The 19501-nt window shown below is 41.9% G+C and overlaps 1 protein-coding gene across 10 annotated transcripts in view; it reads right to left on the bottom strand.

Moving 5' to 3' along the window:
• Positions 1–19501, bottom strand: part of DPF3 (double PHD fingers 3) — a 142358-nt gene that overhangs the window by 99762 nt on the left and 23095 nt on the right. For 4 of the 10 annotated variants that reach the window (XR_003538091.1, XR_003538092.1, XM_027707433.1 and 1 more), the window contains exons 1-2: positions 15623–15627; positions 3172–3332 (exon numbers count right to left, since the gene is read on the bottom strand). Coding sequence is in view for 7 of the 10 variants with exons in the window: in XM_027707433.1 (XP_027563234.1) it covers positions 3172–3196 (25 nt within the window). In the remaining 3 variants the exon portion in view is untranslated. Of the gene's footprint in view, positions 1–3171; positions 3333–13740; positions 13837–15622; positions 15628–19501 lie in introns of those variants that run through there. The other 6 variants (XR_003538088.1, XM_027707386.1, XM_027707400.1 and 3 more) reach the window with 3 other exon arrangements.

Raw genomic sequence — 19501 nt, 5'->3', positions numbered from 1 at the left:
CCAGACAGAAAGGAGCAAAGATGTACTGAAGTTTTGGGGGAGTATCTGTTAATGTAGGTTCAGCTGTTGAGTGCTCTTATGTGAAAGAGCAGTTCTGGATTGAGCCAGGACACTGAAAGCCAACTGCACATGCTGAAAGTCCAACTAGAAATAAAGCAGGTATCCTTGAAAGGAGAGAGGTCAGAAAGCCTCTTTCCTGGAGGACCTCCAGGTGGCAGGTAGATCAATAAGAGATGGATGGTCCAACAGCCACCTCTGCATCCCTTGAGGTAAGCTTTCTGTTCCTACTCACAATATCCCTGTTCATTAATACACTGCCATCCAATTAACTTAATACATGTACCAGACCTTAACTTGATCCAAACCCATCAATGCTACCTTCACTTCTTTACCCTGTTCCCCCTCTGTCACTGTGCTGCCTCACATGAAGTATAGATCTTACACAAAGGAGAGGCAACAAGGAAAGGGTCAGTCTTGAATACTTTGAATCTAGCCCCTTCACAGTCGATCTTACAGCAGATATGGAAATAATGCATATACAGGTCTTACTGTCTTTAGTCCTTGGTGGGCTGTCTCTCCCTCTGGTACCTTATAGGGCAACCAGAGAAGGTTCCAACCATTTGCTTATAGAGGAAATAGCAGAACCTGCAGTGAGTTATGTTGTTTATCTTATTAGTGAGGAGAGTCATAACTCAAAGTTCGTGTGAAAGGCCGGGGGAGGAGGGGAAAAGGAGGGAGTTATGTGTGATATTGTGTGAAATTCACCCTGAACTGTTTATCATGAGATGCAGTTTTCTGACTCCTTTAACAAAGAGGACAGCAAGAACCCAGGTTAATATGCTGAGGTCCTGACTCTCCTCTGTTTTTCAAGCCTATATAACTGAAAAGAGAACCTGGAGCTTTGCCATTTGTCTTTATACAGTTTTTCAGGTCAGGGATAGTAAATGGTAGTGAGCACAGCACACAGGACAGATTTCAGGATGGCTGGCAGAGCCAAAAAACAGGCATGCTAAAACTGTAGAGGGATGCTTTGACTCACCATAATACTACAAGAAATAGATTATGCAAAGATACCCAAGGGAGCACTAAATGGGCTAATAAAAATCAAGAAAGAGGAAAGCAAATATGGGGAAGGAGGGCTGCTTCATTTCACACTGATTATTCTAATTCAAAATAACAAAAGCATCAGGTTTGGTGGCCAATCCAGACACAGAAGGCTTCTTTCACTTGATACTCTCTGCGAAGAATGTTCCACCATTAGTCTCCACTGCAGACCTGCAGGAGAAATGTCACTGGTCTTTTTGTAGGGCAAGCTGCCAAACAGTTCACTATCAGAAGTGAGGGAAGAAAGACTTGCAGAGTGAATTTGCTCAAGGTAGTCCACAGAGCTTGTGTCTGAGATAGGCAAAGCATTAAGACTTCTTGGTTCCTGGTGTGATGCTGTAACACTTTCTTAATGGTTTCTTCTGAAAGTGCACAGACACCAATGAGACACACACAAGACTTTCTAACTATCTTTGTAGAAGTTGCTGTTGACAAAACATTACTTGTGAATGTAGTGGATGTATACCTCTTTTTATTTTTACCTCCTGACTGTGTTCAGAAGAATAAAACTAGCAGCACCTTACTCATAACAAGATGCTACAAGAACAGAAATTTCTTGGGTAAACGGATTAGTCAAAAAAAAAAAAGCTACTTTTGCCAAAGCACAGTCTCTTAGGAACAGGGAATTTTCAGCTGAAGCAAAAACTCAACTATGGTTATGAAGCAACCCCACAAAAGAAGGGTGAGTCCAGAAGGTCAGACAACTCCTAGCTTGTAAACCACATTCAGTGATCCCAGATTACCCCAGCAGTTTTGGTAGCTGAAATATTCTTAGGGTATTTTTAATGCTGTAAAACACCTGTGTCTTCTGCATTTTACTATAGAAAGAGTTTTCTGATAGTAGTGCAAGACAACACTAAATCTACTTTGGATATTTTAGGCATATGAGGAACGCAAGGATCCTTCCCTCAGTATATCGTAGGAAAGGGAGAAGGGAAGTTTCAGCTAAGTCTCAGCTAAGCACTCTTCAGAAGCAGCAATTGCTTTCTTAGCTACAGGAGGGTAGGGGAAACATCCTGTGCATTCCTTGCATTTCATCTCCTGTAAACAGGCCAGTGGAAGAGACTAGAGCAGGCTGCACCTTCTCATAATTTCAGATCTAGAATTTGAGGGGAGGAGGGGGAGTTCAGTGTGGTTTACAGGAACTGGCAGGTATTTACGCACGTGTACATGTCATGCTTCCAGTGACCATGTACCCTAGCCCCCTTCCTGTCTGGATTCTCTGGTCTTTACTAAAGAAAAAAAAAAAAGAGTAGTAACTCAGTTTGGTGCTGTCAAAAAATCTGTTCCTTGAGCATATTGTTGCTCAGATACTGAGACATACCCTAGCCAAATTCCCCTGTGGTTCAGAAGAACTTCTGTCAGAGTAACATCTCCGGGCTTTGAGCTGGTGACTGTCCTTTGCCTCTCAAACAAGGATTTCAGATGGATTTACTCTAATAAAGGAAAGACTGACGAAAGTCCACAAAAAAACCAGTGCTCTTTTCCCTTGAGCTTCACTGAGCTTTAGAACAGGCATTAGCCAAAGCTCCTTAAGGAAATACACCAACTTCTTTCTGCACCCAAGGGAACTGCAGCTCCAAAACTGATATCCAAGTGACTTGTCCAAAGCAGAATCAGGACTTATATGTGTATTTCTAACCGTTGGAACAACACACATTCCATTAACTGGACTCTTCTATATTTTACCTCGGTTTTATATCCTTCCCAATGCAGTTCCTTATTTTCAGCATTCGTCTGAGAAACTCCCACCTCCACCTTGAAGGTAATTCCAGTCCTACTTAGAGCAGAGCATTGTGTCTTCTGCTGCAGACTGGGATCGATAGCATTAAAAGAGCTACATTGATGAGGCCTTAGAAACTACCATGTCACACACTTCTACGGGTAGAGAGAGAATAATTAGCATGAGCTCTCTGCAGTTACTAAAGGAAATCCCCTGCAGGCACAGAGGTTTAGGCAGCTGTGTGGCCTGTAGCAGATTTTTGCTCCTATTAATTAAACCCCATGAGGGCTCAGTGGCCAGCCCTCAATACATGCACATGCATACACAGACACAACGCTACCAACCTGGTCCCCTGTGCCTCTTCTCCATCCAGATGTAGCAGTTGTTCTGAGCTACCCCAGTCTGTGAATCCAGGAAGGGAAGACGGACGCTTCGCTCGGCACACAGCCGAGAGTTGTAGCTGCGACAATGTTCAATTGCTTCTTTGTAGAACTGGTCCCCAAGTCTGCCAAAAGAGACAGGGCAGTCAGTGAAAATGATTGCGCTGCCCCCTCCAACAAGACTAGGAAAAGGGGACATGAGGTTGATTTAAAAATGGACAAACAGAAAAACTTTGCCTGAATAGATGCAAAGGTTGTGGACACGAGACACTGCTGAAACAGATCATGCAGAAAGTGTCACCAAAAGATCAGACTCTCAGGAACCAGACACAGATCTTTTCAATAGCAGCATGGCTACTGAATGAGCAAATGATGCAACCACACTGGCCCATGACCCTGGGTCAGGCACATGTACACCACGATGAACTCACTCTATTGTTTTTCTTCCCCCCATAGTTTGTCCAGCCAATTCAGCAAACCAGTCTTTTCAATCCCATGTTACAGCAACTCCTGCAGTATATTTTGAGCAACCAGAAAGCCAGCCAAGTTTAGAAGAACTTCGCTCTAGCATTTCTGGCATCAGAGAGCCCATAAGATCAAAGAATGTAGTCCTCTTATCGTACACTTCTGAGGCATGAAAACACATCCCTTAACAACTATGTCTGCAATGGTCAGAGTAGACAATTTGTCAGAAGCCTTCCAGAGTTTTCCAAGTGAAGCCTGAGGTGCCAAGAGCATCAGGCTACAACAGTGACCAGTAAGATCTAGCATGGCAAATGCTACTTTCCTCTGGAGCCTAGTGGGAGGAACATTTCTAAAGACAGTGTCACTTATTTCATAAAAAACTATTTGTTCAAAAATTCTGTGGAATCTTCATCTTCCCTTGAGAAAAGTTTAAAAACTCTGCCTGCTGGAGATTACCAAAATCTTCCCTCCAAATTTTTCTAAGCAGTGAAAAGCATAAAAGTAAAGCTAACCTGAGGACACAAAGCAGCTGTCATGCTGAAGCATTGCAAAGTAGGTGGGCCACACTGCTGAACCTCATTCTTGATCTATTGTCAAGGTGAAATTTAGTCATGACACAAACAGCTAGGAAAGCTACCTATAAGGGGTAAGTTCATTAGAAAACAGGAGTAGAGTGATATATAGCATAACTTGCTCTGACTCTATATTCATTAGTGTGCAAAAAGAGTATGGCACACACAGCAAGGGAGCCAAAGGGATGCATGCACAGAGATAGAAAGGGCTCCCTTTCCTGTTGTTTTCCCCACTACCCTGTTTTGTAGGCACAACTGGCATTTTAAAACTTTGCACACCTCTGAATGTTAAATCAGTTCAAACTGCTCAGTTTTACCATCTGTACCTTTTTTGTGACTCCCATCTTTTAAGGCACTCCTCAGTTGCACCTTACTACTTCCATGGGAATCAAACGCTTTTCCTCTGGGCCATACTGGCCCCATATCCTCTCGCCTAAAGGGGCCAAACACAGAGGCTCAGGAAGAGCACAAATACAGCAAACACCAAGGGGGGGCACCTCTCTAGCTCCCCCTTCTCACTTCTGATGATCAAAACTTAATCTCCCCAAGTCTCAGGCCAACCAGTGATGGGAAGATTATGTTTAATAGACCTTGATGAATCTTCCTTCCATTAACTTATCCAACAAACTCTTCAACCCACTGATCTTTTTCATACCTAAAACATTGTGGGGCAAAGAGTTCCACAGCTGAAATACAACTCACGTGAAAAAAAAGCATTTCCTTATGCTTGTTTTAAACCATACCTCAATGTCATTGTAACTGTATTTACAATTACAAGTCTAAGACTCTCACAAAGCTTTCAACAGGTCATTTTGCTCATGACCAGAGGGTAGCCAGAACACTGAGTCTGTGGATGTGGAATGAGTACCTTGGGTAAATGCTGGAGCCCACCAGCTTCCTGATGCCCTTTGCCACTTTGACTTCAGCCACCACATTTCACAGTGTCCCCAAGGGAGAGAAGGGGAAAACTCCTCACAAGCAGAAAATTCACATAGGACTCAGTACATCCTTTGGCTACAGAGACTTTCTAAGGGTTTTTCAGTGGTTTTGTACAGCAGTGGATGTCTGTGTGAATGTGATGCCTCTCAGCCCTGTACTCCCCTGCTGACCACCAACTCCCAGGCAGATGCTGGTGTGGGGATCTTTGCAGGGCAGCTGAAGGAGAGAGCTCTCTAGACTGTGCAAGCAAGTGGAGGGTACAGCTGTGGGCAGAGCGTGTATGGCAGGATCCCTCTGGACATCGAATCCCCTGCAATGACCTCAAACGCCCTTTTCCATAAAAAGGCAGGGGGGAAGGGAAGGGAAGCAGGGGAGAAAGGAAGAGATAAGCTGCACTACTATACAAAGAATGTGGCTAGGAAGAAATGAAAGCTTATTAAAAGCTGTAATTAAAGTTGTACACTTGTGTAATCAAAGTCAGTAACAAGGAGACTCCAGTTGATCAAAGATTAACAGCTCTTTCCACAAACACTTGAGCTAGTGCAGAGCTATGTCAAATTCCTCCTATATTGAGCCAGGGATGCTCACTAACTCCAAGGAGTTTACTGGAAGGAAGAGCACAGCTGTGTGACAATAAACTGCCATAACTGCATAGGTTTTCCTTATGCCAAAAATCACTTCAGTCATCAGAATATGTACACCACAAAGCACTCATATTAACAGTATATCTCAGCAACCCAGATATAGGATCTGACAGAAGATTATTTCAGTTTCTGCCTTCTTTTAAGACTGAAAATAACTATAAATCTTAGAATGTTATATATTTGGCTTTAAATCACGCTATCAAGTACAGTGTAAGATTAAATTTCAGATTTTTTTAAGAGGGAGAAAAGACATTTTGAGATCCTCATGACAAAGAAGCAACTAAGCTATTAGGTCAAAATCATTCTTGGCAAAATCTTGTAGTCTAGTTGTTTCATTACATTTATTTTAAAGATTTTAAATATGTATTTTATGCCTTATAGAAAAAAAATCATTTAGGAGAAGCATTTAGTCACCTCCATACTTTAAAAAAGCTTGCCTTGGCTCCATTACAGCAAGCATGATCAAAAAAATGCAGTCCCCTAAGTATTCACTGGAAAGTTATTCAGACACTGAGACCTTAAGGAATTGCTCTGACTTCAATTATAAATGTTTTGGGGTTTTTTAAATGACAAATAATCAAATATAGGAAAGTAAAGAAACAGTATTTCCTTATGACACTCATATCTCAGTGGTAAACAGCTTCCCTGCAATTACTTTTGGGTGGCTGGTTGTTTTGTTTTACCATTAGTATTTACTGGAGGGATTCTGACTTGTTCCAAATTTCAGTTAGTTTTTTTTTAAGGAACTTGCTTTGTTTTCAGTGCTACATATCTAAACAGAGCATATTTTATCTTATGCAGGCAATACAGAAAATACTATTAGAATCAGGGCAAAAAAAGAAAAGTATGGTCCTATTTTGTTCATCACTGTGGAATCAGAGAGGTGGGACAAATCCCAGTCCCCTCCTAGTAGGTTTACAATGGAGCTGGAGAACAGACAAGGGTGGGAATAAGACTGAGAGCACACAAGCTCAAATGAAACTCAAACAGATCAGTTGAGTTTGAGCAAGTGAGGTACAAGAGGAGAAAAAAAAGAATGGACAACATTAATAGTAAAAAGTGTATCGTATGTCAGAAAAAGATTAACTATCTGATGCTACATGCTTCATAGTTTTCTCAAACTGTGTTGCTATGGCAGGCTTACACTTCATCTCCTGAAAAATTATGGGTAAAAACTATGGGGAATTTCTGCATTATTTTTATGAAAAGTATGTATGAGTCAGTGCTGTGCTGTGACTGACTGCAGGGGTCAATTCTTCCCTTTGGACATGGGAGTGAAAGGTCACAAAGACTTGTCTAGATTGATATTAATGACACAAAATCATCAGCATATGTGCAGGTTTCAAAGATGCTAGGGGAAAAAACCCAAGGAGGAGACATGAACAACTGCTGGTAAAGGAAGGCAAATCATACTGAAGGCAGCATAACTGGAAATACAGACTACAGTTGTCAGCACACTGCAAAAAGCAAAGAGCGCTTCAGTGCAGAGCCACAGGTGAAATCCCAGATGTTTGGAACAGGCGTGCCAGTGACACTGCTGGCATACATGCAAGCTTTGAACTTACATTCCAGCCCACAGACACTAAAATAACCCCATTCTGGCTGACTAATAAAAGCTCCCTGACTTGGAAAAGACAACCTATGGTTTTACAAACCTCTGCAAAGCTGCATAGGAGGGGCAAATATTTACTAAGAGTTAGGGGCTCTTTATTGGTGAAAAAAGGTAGGAATGAAACTAAACAGCAGGCTCAGCGCAGTGGAAGCTCACTGTGAATGGGGAGATGAACACTCTGAAAGCACCACCAGCCCTGTAGGTGCTGGGACAGTGATGTGAGGCTGGTGCAAATCTTTGCAGCCTTGCAGGTAGTCATTGGCATGACAGCAAGCACCAGCATGGAAGATTGGACCTGTGACTTTCTGAGGTCACTGTCCTTTTAAGTGTGAAGAAACTGAAGTTTTCTATCGTGGAATCAGGTCAGGTAAAAGTGAGGTCAGTGAAGAACAACTCTTTCCTTCTCTCAACCTTTGCCTGCCTGCTCTAACCAGACAATAAGATTTCTGAGCAGACTCCAACTTACTACTTTTCTATACAGTACCTAGTGCCATGACTCCTCTGTCTAAGCATGCAAAAAATGAAAAAAAAAAAAAAAGAACGTGCCTAGTTTATGATGTTCATTTCTGTGCTGACAAGAGATCCTGATGGGCCCCTGAAAGAAGTGGAGCAGCTCTCCACCACTACTTTCCAGCCCATCCTGCAAACTCACAGATATTTGAGTGCACTACACCTTTTACAAAAGCTACAAAATGGGTAGAATCTAGCACAAGCCCTCCTGCAATGCCTAACACATTTCAGGTTAGGATCCAGAGAAGGTGAGCACTCACTGAAGACATATAACCAGCCGAGCTCAGCCATGATTACAGGTCCACATCACTCTGGGAAAACTTATATAACAAAGAACCAGTTCTCCTTAAACGCAGCTCTTAAATTTCCACCAGATCCTCTGAGTTTGAATCCATATTTTCTCCAGTTCCTGAGACCAGGCCCCTTTCTAGTCATTTCCCTCTAAAACCTTCTCACTACATGACTAGGCAAGTAAAAAGCTGATAGCACAGAAAGAAATGACTAATCATATAACAGAAAGTAATAGACTTTTCCTTTTGTTTGCAATGGTCCCCAGCATTCATCAAAAATGTGAAACTTGTTTTCCTTAAGACCCATGGAGTTTTTGTTTACTGTATGTTTAGACTCTAATCTTATATTTTAGATAATTTGACACTATGAAGAACACTGAGGACAACTGAAAAAGACATCTTAAATCAGAATTTGTTGTTCAGCAGCACTGCCATCCAGTTTCAAACTGGACAAGATCTGAGAAGTGGTGTGAAAGAAATGACGCATTGTAGCTTCAGAAAATACTTTTCAAACTCCTTGTGGAGGCATTCGTGAACGAGTCTGAAAATGAAGCATCAGGGGGGTCTCAGGCCTTCTCACAAAGTTGAACAGAAACTAAGAAACCATGCAGGTGCTACCTGAGCTATCAGCTGCCTGTGACACTGTAGACCAGCTTGGCCAACCCTATGTCTTGGCAAGTGTTGAGAGAACTGCACTGGGCTGGCTAAACTCACTCCTTTCCGGCAGGTCCCAGGAGGCCCCTGACAGGCGTCTCCTCCTTCTCTTGATGAGCCATGACATGAAGAATGCCACGGGCTCAATTCTTCAACCATTTCTATTTAATATCTATGCAAAACCTCCAGGGAATATGATAAAGTATACGGGCAGCAATGCCAGCCACTACATTGATGAGACAAAGCTTTATGTGTCCTTTTCCCCCTCATGCCCACAGTAGTCTCCCAAATCTCTCAGTGTTGAAAGCAAGGGCAGCATGCCTGGCAAAGGCTAAAGTAAGAAGAGATCAGAGTGAGGCTGGCTGGAAGCGGGAAACATTACATGCACTAACGTTGTTAATGGTCCAAAGACAGACATTAATGTGGGAAATCTAATAGACACAATCGGCAAAAGGCCCTTCCTCTCCAGTCAACATAATTCTCTTCTCAAGCTGTGGCCTGGCCATGCTCATGTGTGTTTCTCCCATCTGGGCTGGCCTACTCTCACTCTCTACCTTAGCCTAGACAAACAATGAAGCCAGAGCAAGTTGCAAAACTGTTGTACTCACCCTATCACAGCACAAGCCAAAAAAGTCCATAGCACCCCACCTTTCCTCATGCCTTTTCCTCATAGACTCTGAAACACCACTGATTTTCACAAAGGGCACAGTGAACTAAGTTCAAGCTTTCATGCTGCTTGAACATATGCTTCTCCTTTCTAGACCCAGATGCAACTGGAAACTTGTGCTTAACAGAGCCCAGTATCACCAGAATCTTGCAGCATCTTTGGACAGCAAACCCTCAGCTCCAGAGTATCTTCCCAGAAGAGATAAAGCATTCTGCTCTGCTCCTCCTCACATTACATTGCAAGATGCTAACACAACATTCATCAAAAGATCCAAGCAAAAGAAAATATGACACATTCAAGAGTGTCAAACCACTATTAAGCATTAAACAGCAAAGGCCTGGCTGGGTGCCTCCTTTGGCTGTACTCTCCAGAATTTCTAGTCTATAAGCAGTTCCTAAATGCTACAAGCATGCGCCCTTTGCAACTGCAGAAAGGTAGGACATAGAGACTCAAGAGAAATTCAGAATGGCTTTCCTGATGTTAAGTGAAGCGTAATGAATTGTTCAAAATACTACCACAAACTCCACTGGCAAGCCAGAAAGTGCAGGAATGTGCAGATTCAGTTTTCTCATAGTGGTCAGTTGCATCTGTCCCTGCACAACATTTTCTAATGATGTAAGGGGTGTGAGCATAAGCAAAGGCGAAACAGGATTTCCAGATGTGCTACAGAATGACTCAAACTTTCTGGGCTTTCAGTTTTTTAACATAAACTTGGCAGCTTTCTAAAGGCCCACAAACACATACCTATCCTAGACTCTCCAAGACCCAGCTTGAGGCAGCTATTTCATTTCTATACATACTGAATAATTTCAACTGATGGACAACAAGCCTGGGAGTCAGAATAAAAAATAGCTAGCAGGACTGCTTCAGTAGTAGGTAGACTACACAAATCTGAATGCAAAGTAGTACACAGATGCAAGCAGAGACAGTGTTACTGGAGCAGCAGTGATCAGAGGGTAAATGGAAGAAAAGGCTTGCCAGGAGAACTAATGCCTTTCATTGGAAGAACTCATACAGGCAAGTCAAAATAGACAAACTTCAAGCATTTGTTCAAAGTACTGTGGTAGGTGCATAAACTGCATGCAGTGCAAGAGATTAGGAGCCATCAGAGAGCTGATGACAAGTTCCTGAATCAGCACTGGCACAGCCCAGACATTACAGCATTCAAGAAGGTGACCTGAGCTTTGAGTCTAGGTTGAATCCCAGATCAGTATAAAAGCAACGTGATGTTTTTCAGCACCCTCCTCCAAGCACCCAGCATTAGCCCATCCCTTAAACAGAAAGGCAAAGGAATCCCCTTTGGGCAGATATTTATCAGCAAATTTCCCCTGGTGGGTTGGAAATCCCTGCTGGGTATTTGTGTCCAGAATCGACACTGCTTGAATCATGGTGTGATGCTAATTCATAGCAGAGAACACAGCCTCGTAGAGTGAGCTACATTCACTACTCTGAAAACAGACTTAGGCTGTAATTTAATCCAGTGTGAAACTACAGGTATCATCTCATGCAAAAAGTCTGTCATCGAAGAAAAATTACAAAAGGTAGGCTTAACTTAAAATTTGAAGAAAATCAATCTGATTAGCCCATCCTCACAGGTATTGTAGAAGTATAAAAGCTCTGCCGGCCTTTCCATTTAAAGAAAAGTAACAGCAGCACAAGTTAATACTGCCAAGAAGAGTGTGGTACATGATGGTATTTGTCAACAAAAATCTAGCTTTCAGGATCAAGATCTGCTGCTATTTTGTGCAGGAAGAAGGACCAGAGCTGGAGGTGCTCCTCTTCCTGCAGCTGTGCATGGCCCGGGCAAGGTCTGCAGCAACATTCCCAGCTCTCAAAGCCAAAAGAGTAGGATCACAGTGCCCATCTCATTCAGCTGTTAACATGCAGAGTTGTTGGCTAGATACAACAGGTACAAGACGATGTGTGCTTATGAAATTGGGTATTTCAGAGGATTGAGTTATTTAAATATACTGGACTTTGAACAATCATACTATGGCGTATGTGGCAATTCATCCACATCTCCTCTTACTTCTCTTTCATTCCCATTGTGAGGTATCAGCATCAGTTTCCATGCCATACACCAGGCTACCTAAGGTGTTTCCACGGACCGGCATTGCATATAATCTCTATCAGACTCAGTGCAGTGACCAATTAGGTTAATCTCAGAGGCAGATTCCTTGGGGATATCTCAGAGCATCTATCCTTTCCCAGGCCAGGGTTTCTGTTTTAAAGAGATGCAGCAGCATCCAATTAAATGAACAACAGGTGTGAAAGGTAATAACCTGGAGCTTTTTTGTATCTGAAGACAGCAGTCAAAATTCAGCTTGGTCCTAACCTCCCCCAAAAGGTCAGAAATCCTCTCCAATTACTAAAGGAATGAACTAATGAAAACTTCAGCAACAGTATTAGATTGGACGTGACAACATCCAAGGGATTTTTTATATATATTTTTAAAGAAGCAACTCAAGCTGCTGGGGCTTGGGGTCACCAGAATTCTGTTTGGCTTAGTGCAACCATAGTCTTAGGGGCCAGATGTAGTCAAAGACAAAGTCTATCCATTCAGCTCCCACGGTTCTGATTTCCCACAGTGGACCTATCTTTTGCATTCCTAGTAAAAACCGTAATCAATCACCCAAGCACCAGGAAGACAGCAAACCAGAGTTCTACAAATTACTCTGCCATGACTTCCTTTGTAGCTTTAACAGTTCCCCTGCAGAACACGGGTAAGACCCTACATTTACTCACTAATAAATCGTGTGCATTACTTCAAGCACTGTCTGTACTAAAAAGATGCTCAGATCATGAACAGAAATCCTCTCCTGGCTCTAGCTGTGCTAGCTAAAAATATCACCCATTCCCTCCTACCCTGCTGCTTTTCACTGCTTGTCTCCTACAGCTTACTGCTCCCGCACCTCCTGCCAGTAGCAATACTTGCGTGAGTGCTCCCTGATTCAGTTCAGGCAAGGCCATTTGATCTGTTTGAGCAAACCCAGATGACATTGCCTGGAGGAGTTGACAGCGAGCTCACAAAATCCCTTCTGCCACCAGAGGTAGTCTCCGGCAGTACAACCAGCTTAGGTTAGTCTTCAAATAGCACACTTTTTTGTTTGCAATGGGGCAAAGTCTGTCCACACCATCAGTGGTGACAGCTAGGTCACTCAGTCAGCACAGCCTTCTTGGGAGACACAGTGTATGCAAATGGAAGGAGTTTTTCCCTACCACCACATTTACATCTTTCACCCAAATCACATCAGCTAAGCTGACAAGAGCATTCCTTTTCACGTGTCTCTAAGCATCTCATCTTTCATGAAGCCATGTATCTTCATCAGAACTCAACAGGCAGCAAGATGCCAGGAAAGACCACGGAGGTTTTGCATGCTTTAAGCCGTGTCAGAGTCACAACAGTCCAAGCTCTACAGCACAGTCCTAGTCTGAATGACCTTTGTTAGCCCTCTTGGAAGTTCTCAGGCTGGGATTTCCCCTGCACCTTGTGCAGTTACTTAGTAGAAAAATATACAGTGCCATTCAATCCAGATGGCACAATTTAGAGGAGATTAAAATAAACATGCAAGTAGAAAAGTAGTATAAATGTTCTTAAATGGCAGGCAAGCTTCCCCACCACACCAAACTGTAATTGCATTAAAATTTTAGGTACTTCCTATCCTTTGACTAGAAAGAGTTAGTGAGCTCACATTTTTCTGCTGACTTTTCTCTTTTGTAGGAACCTGGTTTCTCCTGCTGCAAAGGAAATCCCGCTACAGGAAACAATCCATTTTGCTCAGGTGAAAATGATCACACAAGTAGCAAAGTAGAGATTTATATAGATCTAACATAAAACGACATAATTGTAAGAGTTTACTTTGCCTCTGAGGTCAGCTTTCGAAAAAAAATCAGCTAGAGCCAATACTTCAAAGATAAAGTTACTAATCTTGAATGGGTAGTACTTTCAGTTCCTCAGTCACCATACGTATAACAAACAGAATACACATGTAAGAAAACGCAAAAATCTACTCTACCCAGTCAGTAATTATCAACCCCAGAAAACACAACAGGAAAACATATTTTCTGTTCTTTACAAAGTCATCTCAAGCCTAGATAGATAAGATTGTGTTTCTTTGAGTTATTACTTCTCTTGAATACATAGGAACAATCATTCTGTTACTTGTATAAATCTACTGACCTCAGCAGATGTACAGCAGGGACATACTTGACTCACACTACATAGGGGAATTCCCAAGAGGACTGTGAGTTAGATTTCCTTTTCTCACCTCCTTCCTCCAGCTCTACACCTAATGGAAGTAGGGCAGATTATGGGCATTCCTCTGCTGAGGCAATGTTATCAATCCTCAAAAAAGGAACAATAAGAATTAGAAGTGGTGAAACAGATGCATCCAACACATCATCTCACAGGTTCCTCAGCATAAAGAGTGCCCTGTATTGAGATCAAACTGGAACTAACTTAAAGGTCTAGGCACAGGATCTTCTGCAACTGGAACACATCCCATGGGAACAGAGCAAACTCTCATTGCAAATATTCACATTTAACTCTGAGGAGTGATGTTTCAAACACCTGTGCCCTTGTTTCTGTAGTTACTTAGGAAGTACATAAGAGGAACTCCTTAATAAAGTCAAGAAAAAATGCTTGCCAAAACTCGCTTTCAGAAACTCAAATATCTGATGGTTGTTCCCCTACATATTGACTTTTCTTGCACCTGTTTTTCTTCTGGCTTGCTTCCTGTTCGCAGCACCACCTTAATTCAAGTATCAGATTGAGGTGGCTATTACTGTAGAACAGCTAAAGGAAATAGAAAAGCCTTGTAATTCACTTAACAATTAGCAAAGTTTACAAAATGTGTTGCTGCAATTATCACTGCAAAATAAAGATCCTTTCTTCTGCTCAAGCAGCTTACTCTTTTGGCAAGTTTCACTATTCTGAAAGACTCCAGTTGTTTAATGCATACCCCCATCATGCTAGGGCAGACTTTAGGTGTATCTTTAGCCCTATGTGTTCACTGAGGTCTTCAAACACTCATGATGAAACCCTGCCTGTGACCAAGCATCAGGTCCCAGTTCAGCACAGCACATTATTGAGTGTGCAGGTCCCCTTCAATTCAAAATTAGGCAGATATTTGAATGTCTTGCTGAACAGAGATGGCAGCTGAACAGACAGACCATGCTTCAGTGCACTTTTAGAATGAGGTCTCAGAAGCAGGTACACGTGGGCAAGGCTGTTCAGGTCAGTTTATCATGTTTTCCCAGCTGGAACTAGCCAGAGCTAACACATTGCTTCCATTTGCTTTCTGGGATGTAATACACTGCAGTAGTTAAAGCTGCAGGTCACAAAAGTGTAATCTAGGGATCAGGAGACAGTCATTAATCAATCAACTGGTCAAAATAGGAGCTGGGTAGATATCATTATCTCTGTATTACAGATGAGACATAGAGAGTTTGCATAACGAAGCCATAGAGGAAGAGAAGTCACTTTTCTTATTTCCCAGTTTTGCTCCACCTTTTCTTCTGAAATCTGTTTTCTCACTCTGCAAGACTTCCTTCCCCAACTGCCATCTAGCAATTTTCTTGATTCAGAGACAAAGCTGACTCCATGTCATTCTGAAAGCTCGTTGAACTTCTTCTATAGAAAAATCAGTTAAAGAAATACAAGAGTAACCTTTTTTCTTTCCATATATCCTGTAAAAGCTACCTGAACGCTGCAGTGGCAGTGACAATGACAATGACAAGCAAAGACAACGACTAAACAAGAATTTGGACATGGAACTAAACTGCACACTGAGTCTCCACTTGTCTGCACCCTAATTAGTACAGAAGGGAGACAACCATCACAGTGGTCTATAAACAGGATGAGAAAAAGATTGACAAGTAACTGAAGGAAAAGAACTGAGGGAGTCAACTGTCAGAGCAAGGAGAGGTTGCAAAAAAAGAGAGAGAGAGAGGTTAGCCCATTGCCCTGGAGTAATGGCTAGCCTTTAACACATGGCCTCTGCTCCTGTCACTATTTCTTCTTGGACAGGTTATCTCAGAAATTTATGCTTTCCAATAATTACCTTTCAGAGGGCTCTCACTTATCTTGCAAGAGGAATCCAACAGTAACCTGACCTGCATTGCTCATGCAATCACCATCCACCCCCTCTAACCTTTCATCCCATCTCTCAAAGCAAAAGCAAGCAGTTCTTCCCAGACTTCCATTGCTGCATCAGCAGCAGTTGATAAAACTGGTTGGTGAATTTGATAAGAGTTTTTAATGCTTAATGTTACACAAGCATGGAGGAGCTTGCAGGCAAAAGCACTAAAATATTACTAGCAGGTTAAAATACCTCCTGTAGGAATGTTATATTATCCAGAACTGAAGATGAACAGTGGTCTTGCACCACCATAACAAGCATTTCCACCTGAGAGCAAGTTTTATTATTTTACTGCAGCAGATCTCAGAACCAGTCAGCATTGGCTTTAATAAATTTTGGGAGTCACAGGACCCTCTAATTAAACTCTCTTCCTGTTACTGTCCCAATCTACCTTTCTTCCACTACGTGAATTGCTTTTCTCCTTGAAACATCAGTGCCAAATGGAAGCTTTTGCTTTTGGCATTCTCTCCAAAGCCATTTCAGATGAATTTGTCCATCTTTGCTAAAGTATATGTCATTACACTCAGTGTAATTATACTCCCATTCATGCTCTGATCAAGGCCCTCTCAGGTTGGCTTTTTGTGTAAGAGACTCCATTACATCCAATACAAGCTGATGGGCACCAATTTATTCCCATTACCACTGCTGGGACAAGGAGAAGGATTCTTATTTTCTATTCTGGATGTAATGAGACATCTCTTCAGTCAGTCAGTAGTGATAAGAAAATACTTTATCATCAAGTCCTGAGAAAATATCAGTTCTTGACACAAGGAATAAAAAGTCATATAACATATAACATGGGACCCTGTCATCAGTCCAAAACATATGGTCAGGGCACATGAACCACCAAATCTCTGTTCCAGCATGGATTTCCCTCAAACAGGCTTAGAGCCACTTCGGATAGATACCCTGAGGAGTCTCTATTTCTTTTTCCTACACTGGCTACACAGCTAACTTCAGCCTGGGAGAATGTCCATGCATCACTCTGACTGCATTATTTTAAAGGAGTCACATATCGCATTCAGACCCGTGAGAACTTTGGAGAAACACACACACTCTCACAGGCATTCCCATGCTCCCATCTGAACAGGATGGCACCCACAAGAAAGAGTTTGATGTGGGGAGAGCATGAGAGAGGAGGGCAAGAGAAAGCTACTCTTCCTTCATTAAACTTCAATAGGTGTCTAGGCCCAGCAATGCTGCACTACAGTTTGGATTTATGTTCCCCAATTAAGACAATTCACAGTATAAAGTTTTCTCTTTCTGTTTTGAAGGGGGAGGAAGAGGAGAAAAACCGCATTCCAAGCATTTGGCACAACAAACTTCCCCAGCTATCCTCTGGGAACAAAAAGGGAGGGGGAAAAAAGGCTTGTCACCACACAATTTAAAATAACCCGTCTTTGCTGGCTCCACTCTGTCTCAGGGGTAGATCCAAGTCTTAGCCCCCACCCATTAGGGCTGCAGGCCCAAAACACTTGACATTCATCAGGAGAAGCAAAACAGCTACAAGGCAATGGAAGGGAAAAGGGAAGAGTCCCTCCATGGGCAGGAGTTAAGAAGGGAAGAAAATTAAAGGATCTGCAATAAGGTCACATTTTAAGGAGGGTACGGAAGTCTTCTGCTTCCAAGTACCATCATACACAGATTAATCATCTTGGTGTAGTTGCTACTGAGCATAGAGCAGGCAGGTAAATGCCTCCTCTGTCCTCTGGAGGGGACAGGTCTCCATTGTGATTAGCTTAGGAACTGTGATTATTTGACAGTAGCACTGTTGGCTCTATCACATGCGCGACAGAATGATGATCTCCTTCCTCTCCAAACTGTCCCCTCTTCTCCCCAAAGAGAACCACAAGCCACATGCATCAAATGCTAAAAAATCTCATCTTTGGTGAGAGCTACAAAAGAAAAGCCCTTCAGATATTCTTTGGAGTTTTTGTGGAATATACACTAGACAGTTACACACTAAATCTTTTTCAGCATAAAGAGAAAAACTAGGACACAGCACCATGTCACTCAGTGAAACACAGGCCATTTTTTTTCAGAAGACGGAAAACAATCTAATGTATTACATAGCTCAACAATGCTCAACTTGAGTTCCTTGAAACATCACATGTGAGTTCTGGAGGAATCTGTAAGCTTAATCAGAGCCTTTCTGCTCAGCAAACAAGAAGGCTTAGCCAATACTTAAAAGAACTAGAGACTGGTCTTTAATCTTTGATGTAGTCAAAGAGAGAAGCAAAAAGATGGAGAGATGGAAAGCAACTCCTCTCACCAGCAGTCAGGAAGAAAACACAATTGCAGAGTTCTACAAACTAATCACGGTGTGATGATCTCACACTTCACTAAAGCATCTTCTCACAGTTTACCATCAATACACAACAATGATGACAATGCATCAAAAACAGCATATCACAGCACAGAATCTGGTTACCACACCCTGGTGATTATGTCCCTCCCTCTCAGTCCATTCAAGAACCAAACTTCTCAGGTTTGACTATCACTGATCTATAGTGTTGCTTATACACAGATTGCATATATTTACAAATGAATCACTGCCACATGGATTCTTGGTATTAAGGCTTCCATGAATGACTTTGAATACATTACTTTGGAGGATCTATAGGAAGTGTTTACTTGGCATTATAGATGTTTAGATATGTCCCCTTCCAGGTGTTCTTATTGTGGGGGTAGTGGAGAGTTGGGGGATCTCTTATCTTTATTTTCACATGACTTCTTGCCAGAAAGAAGTTCAATTATAAGAAAATGATACATTTATATATTCATGGCTCTCTTATACCCCTTCTTTTGGTCTAGCAAGCCAGAAGACTGAAGGAAGGAGGGGAAGTACAAGTACAGAGCATGCTAAAAGAAAATGAACCTTCAGTATAAAGCCAGCTGATAAACAGCTGGCAGCTGTGTCTTCAGCCAGCATCATCTTAGATTAAATTATGTCTCTTCCTACTAAGTAGCTCCTACTCCATTTTATCCTTCATAAGTTTGTCCATCAGCTCATGAGGTTTCCAGTTTTGTGTGGTGCATCCAAAAGTGGGAAAACAGCTGGAAACTCCTGCAGCATCTGGCAAGCATCTGTGGCAAAAATTCCTAGAGGATTTTGACATGATAGCCAGTATGGCTGTAATTTACTATAGGCTGACATGGTTTTGAGATTGTTTTTAATATCCCAAATCTGACACTTTTCAGAATCTTCATGCTGCATGCTTCTGCTTAGGTTTGTTTGCTTCTCTGTTTTTTGTTAATTCTACCTATATAAAAGAGAAAATCTTGATAAAATACTGGAGAAGAATCCCAGAACACATGGTTCTGCAGAAAGAAGAGGGCCAAGTCCTAACAATATCTGCTTTTTAGAGAGTTGTTAGTGTTCAAAAAATGGTGGTGAAAATACAGTTTGTTTCTGCAATTATCTGCTTCCTTCAGGGTTGCATGTTCTATAGTCACTTGAGGAACATGTTTATATTATGTCCTGAAGGATCAAACTGGCTACCAAAATAATATCTTTCCATGTGATTCCAACTGTCAGTACATTTGAGTAGAAGAACAGTACAAAAATTTTAAAAAAGGCGAAAGCAGAAAAAATACGACTTGCTTTTGTAAAACATTTAATATCGTAGCAACAGGTAAATTATGACAAATTACAATTTAACTTCAGTCTGGATTTATGGCCTGAATCTGAACTTTAGAAACATCATTTCTCTGTGCCATTGTACACTTGGTGGTCATTAAAGCTTGCACAGACTGAGCACTCTGTTTCTATTTCTCCTAGATTTACACACACTTTGCTAA

Source organism: Neopelma chrysocephalum, unplaced genomic scaffold (assembly GCF_003984885.1).
Source record: "Neopelma chrysocephalum unplaced genomic scaffold, ASM398488v2 Primary Assembly neopelma1_24, whole genome shotgun sequence".
In the NCBI taxonomy this organism is placed as follows: domain Eukaryota; kingdom Metazoa; phylum Chordata; class Aves; order Passeriformes; family Pipridae; genus Neopelma; species Neopelma chrysocephalum.
This window is presented reverse-complemented; position numbering and strand designations above follow the sequence as displayed.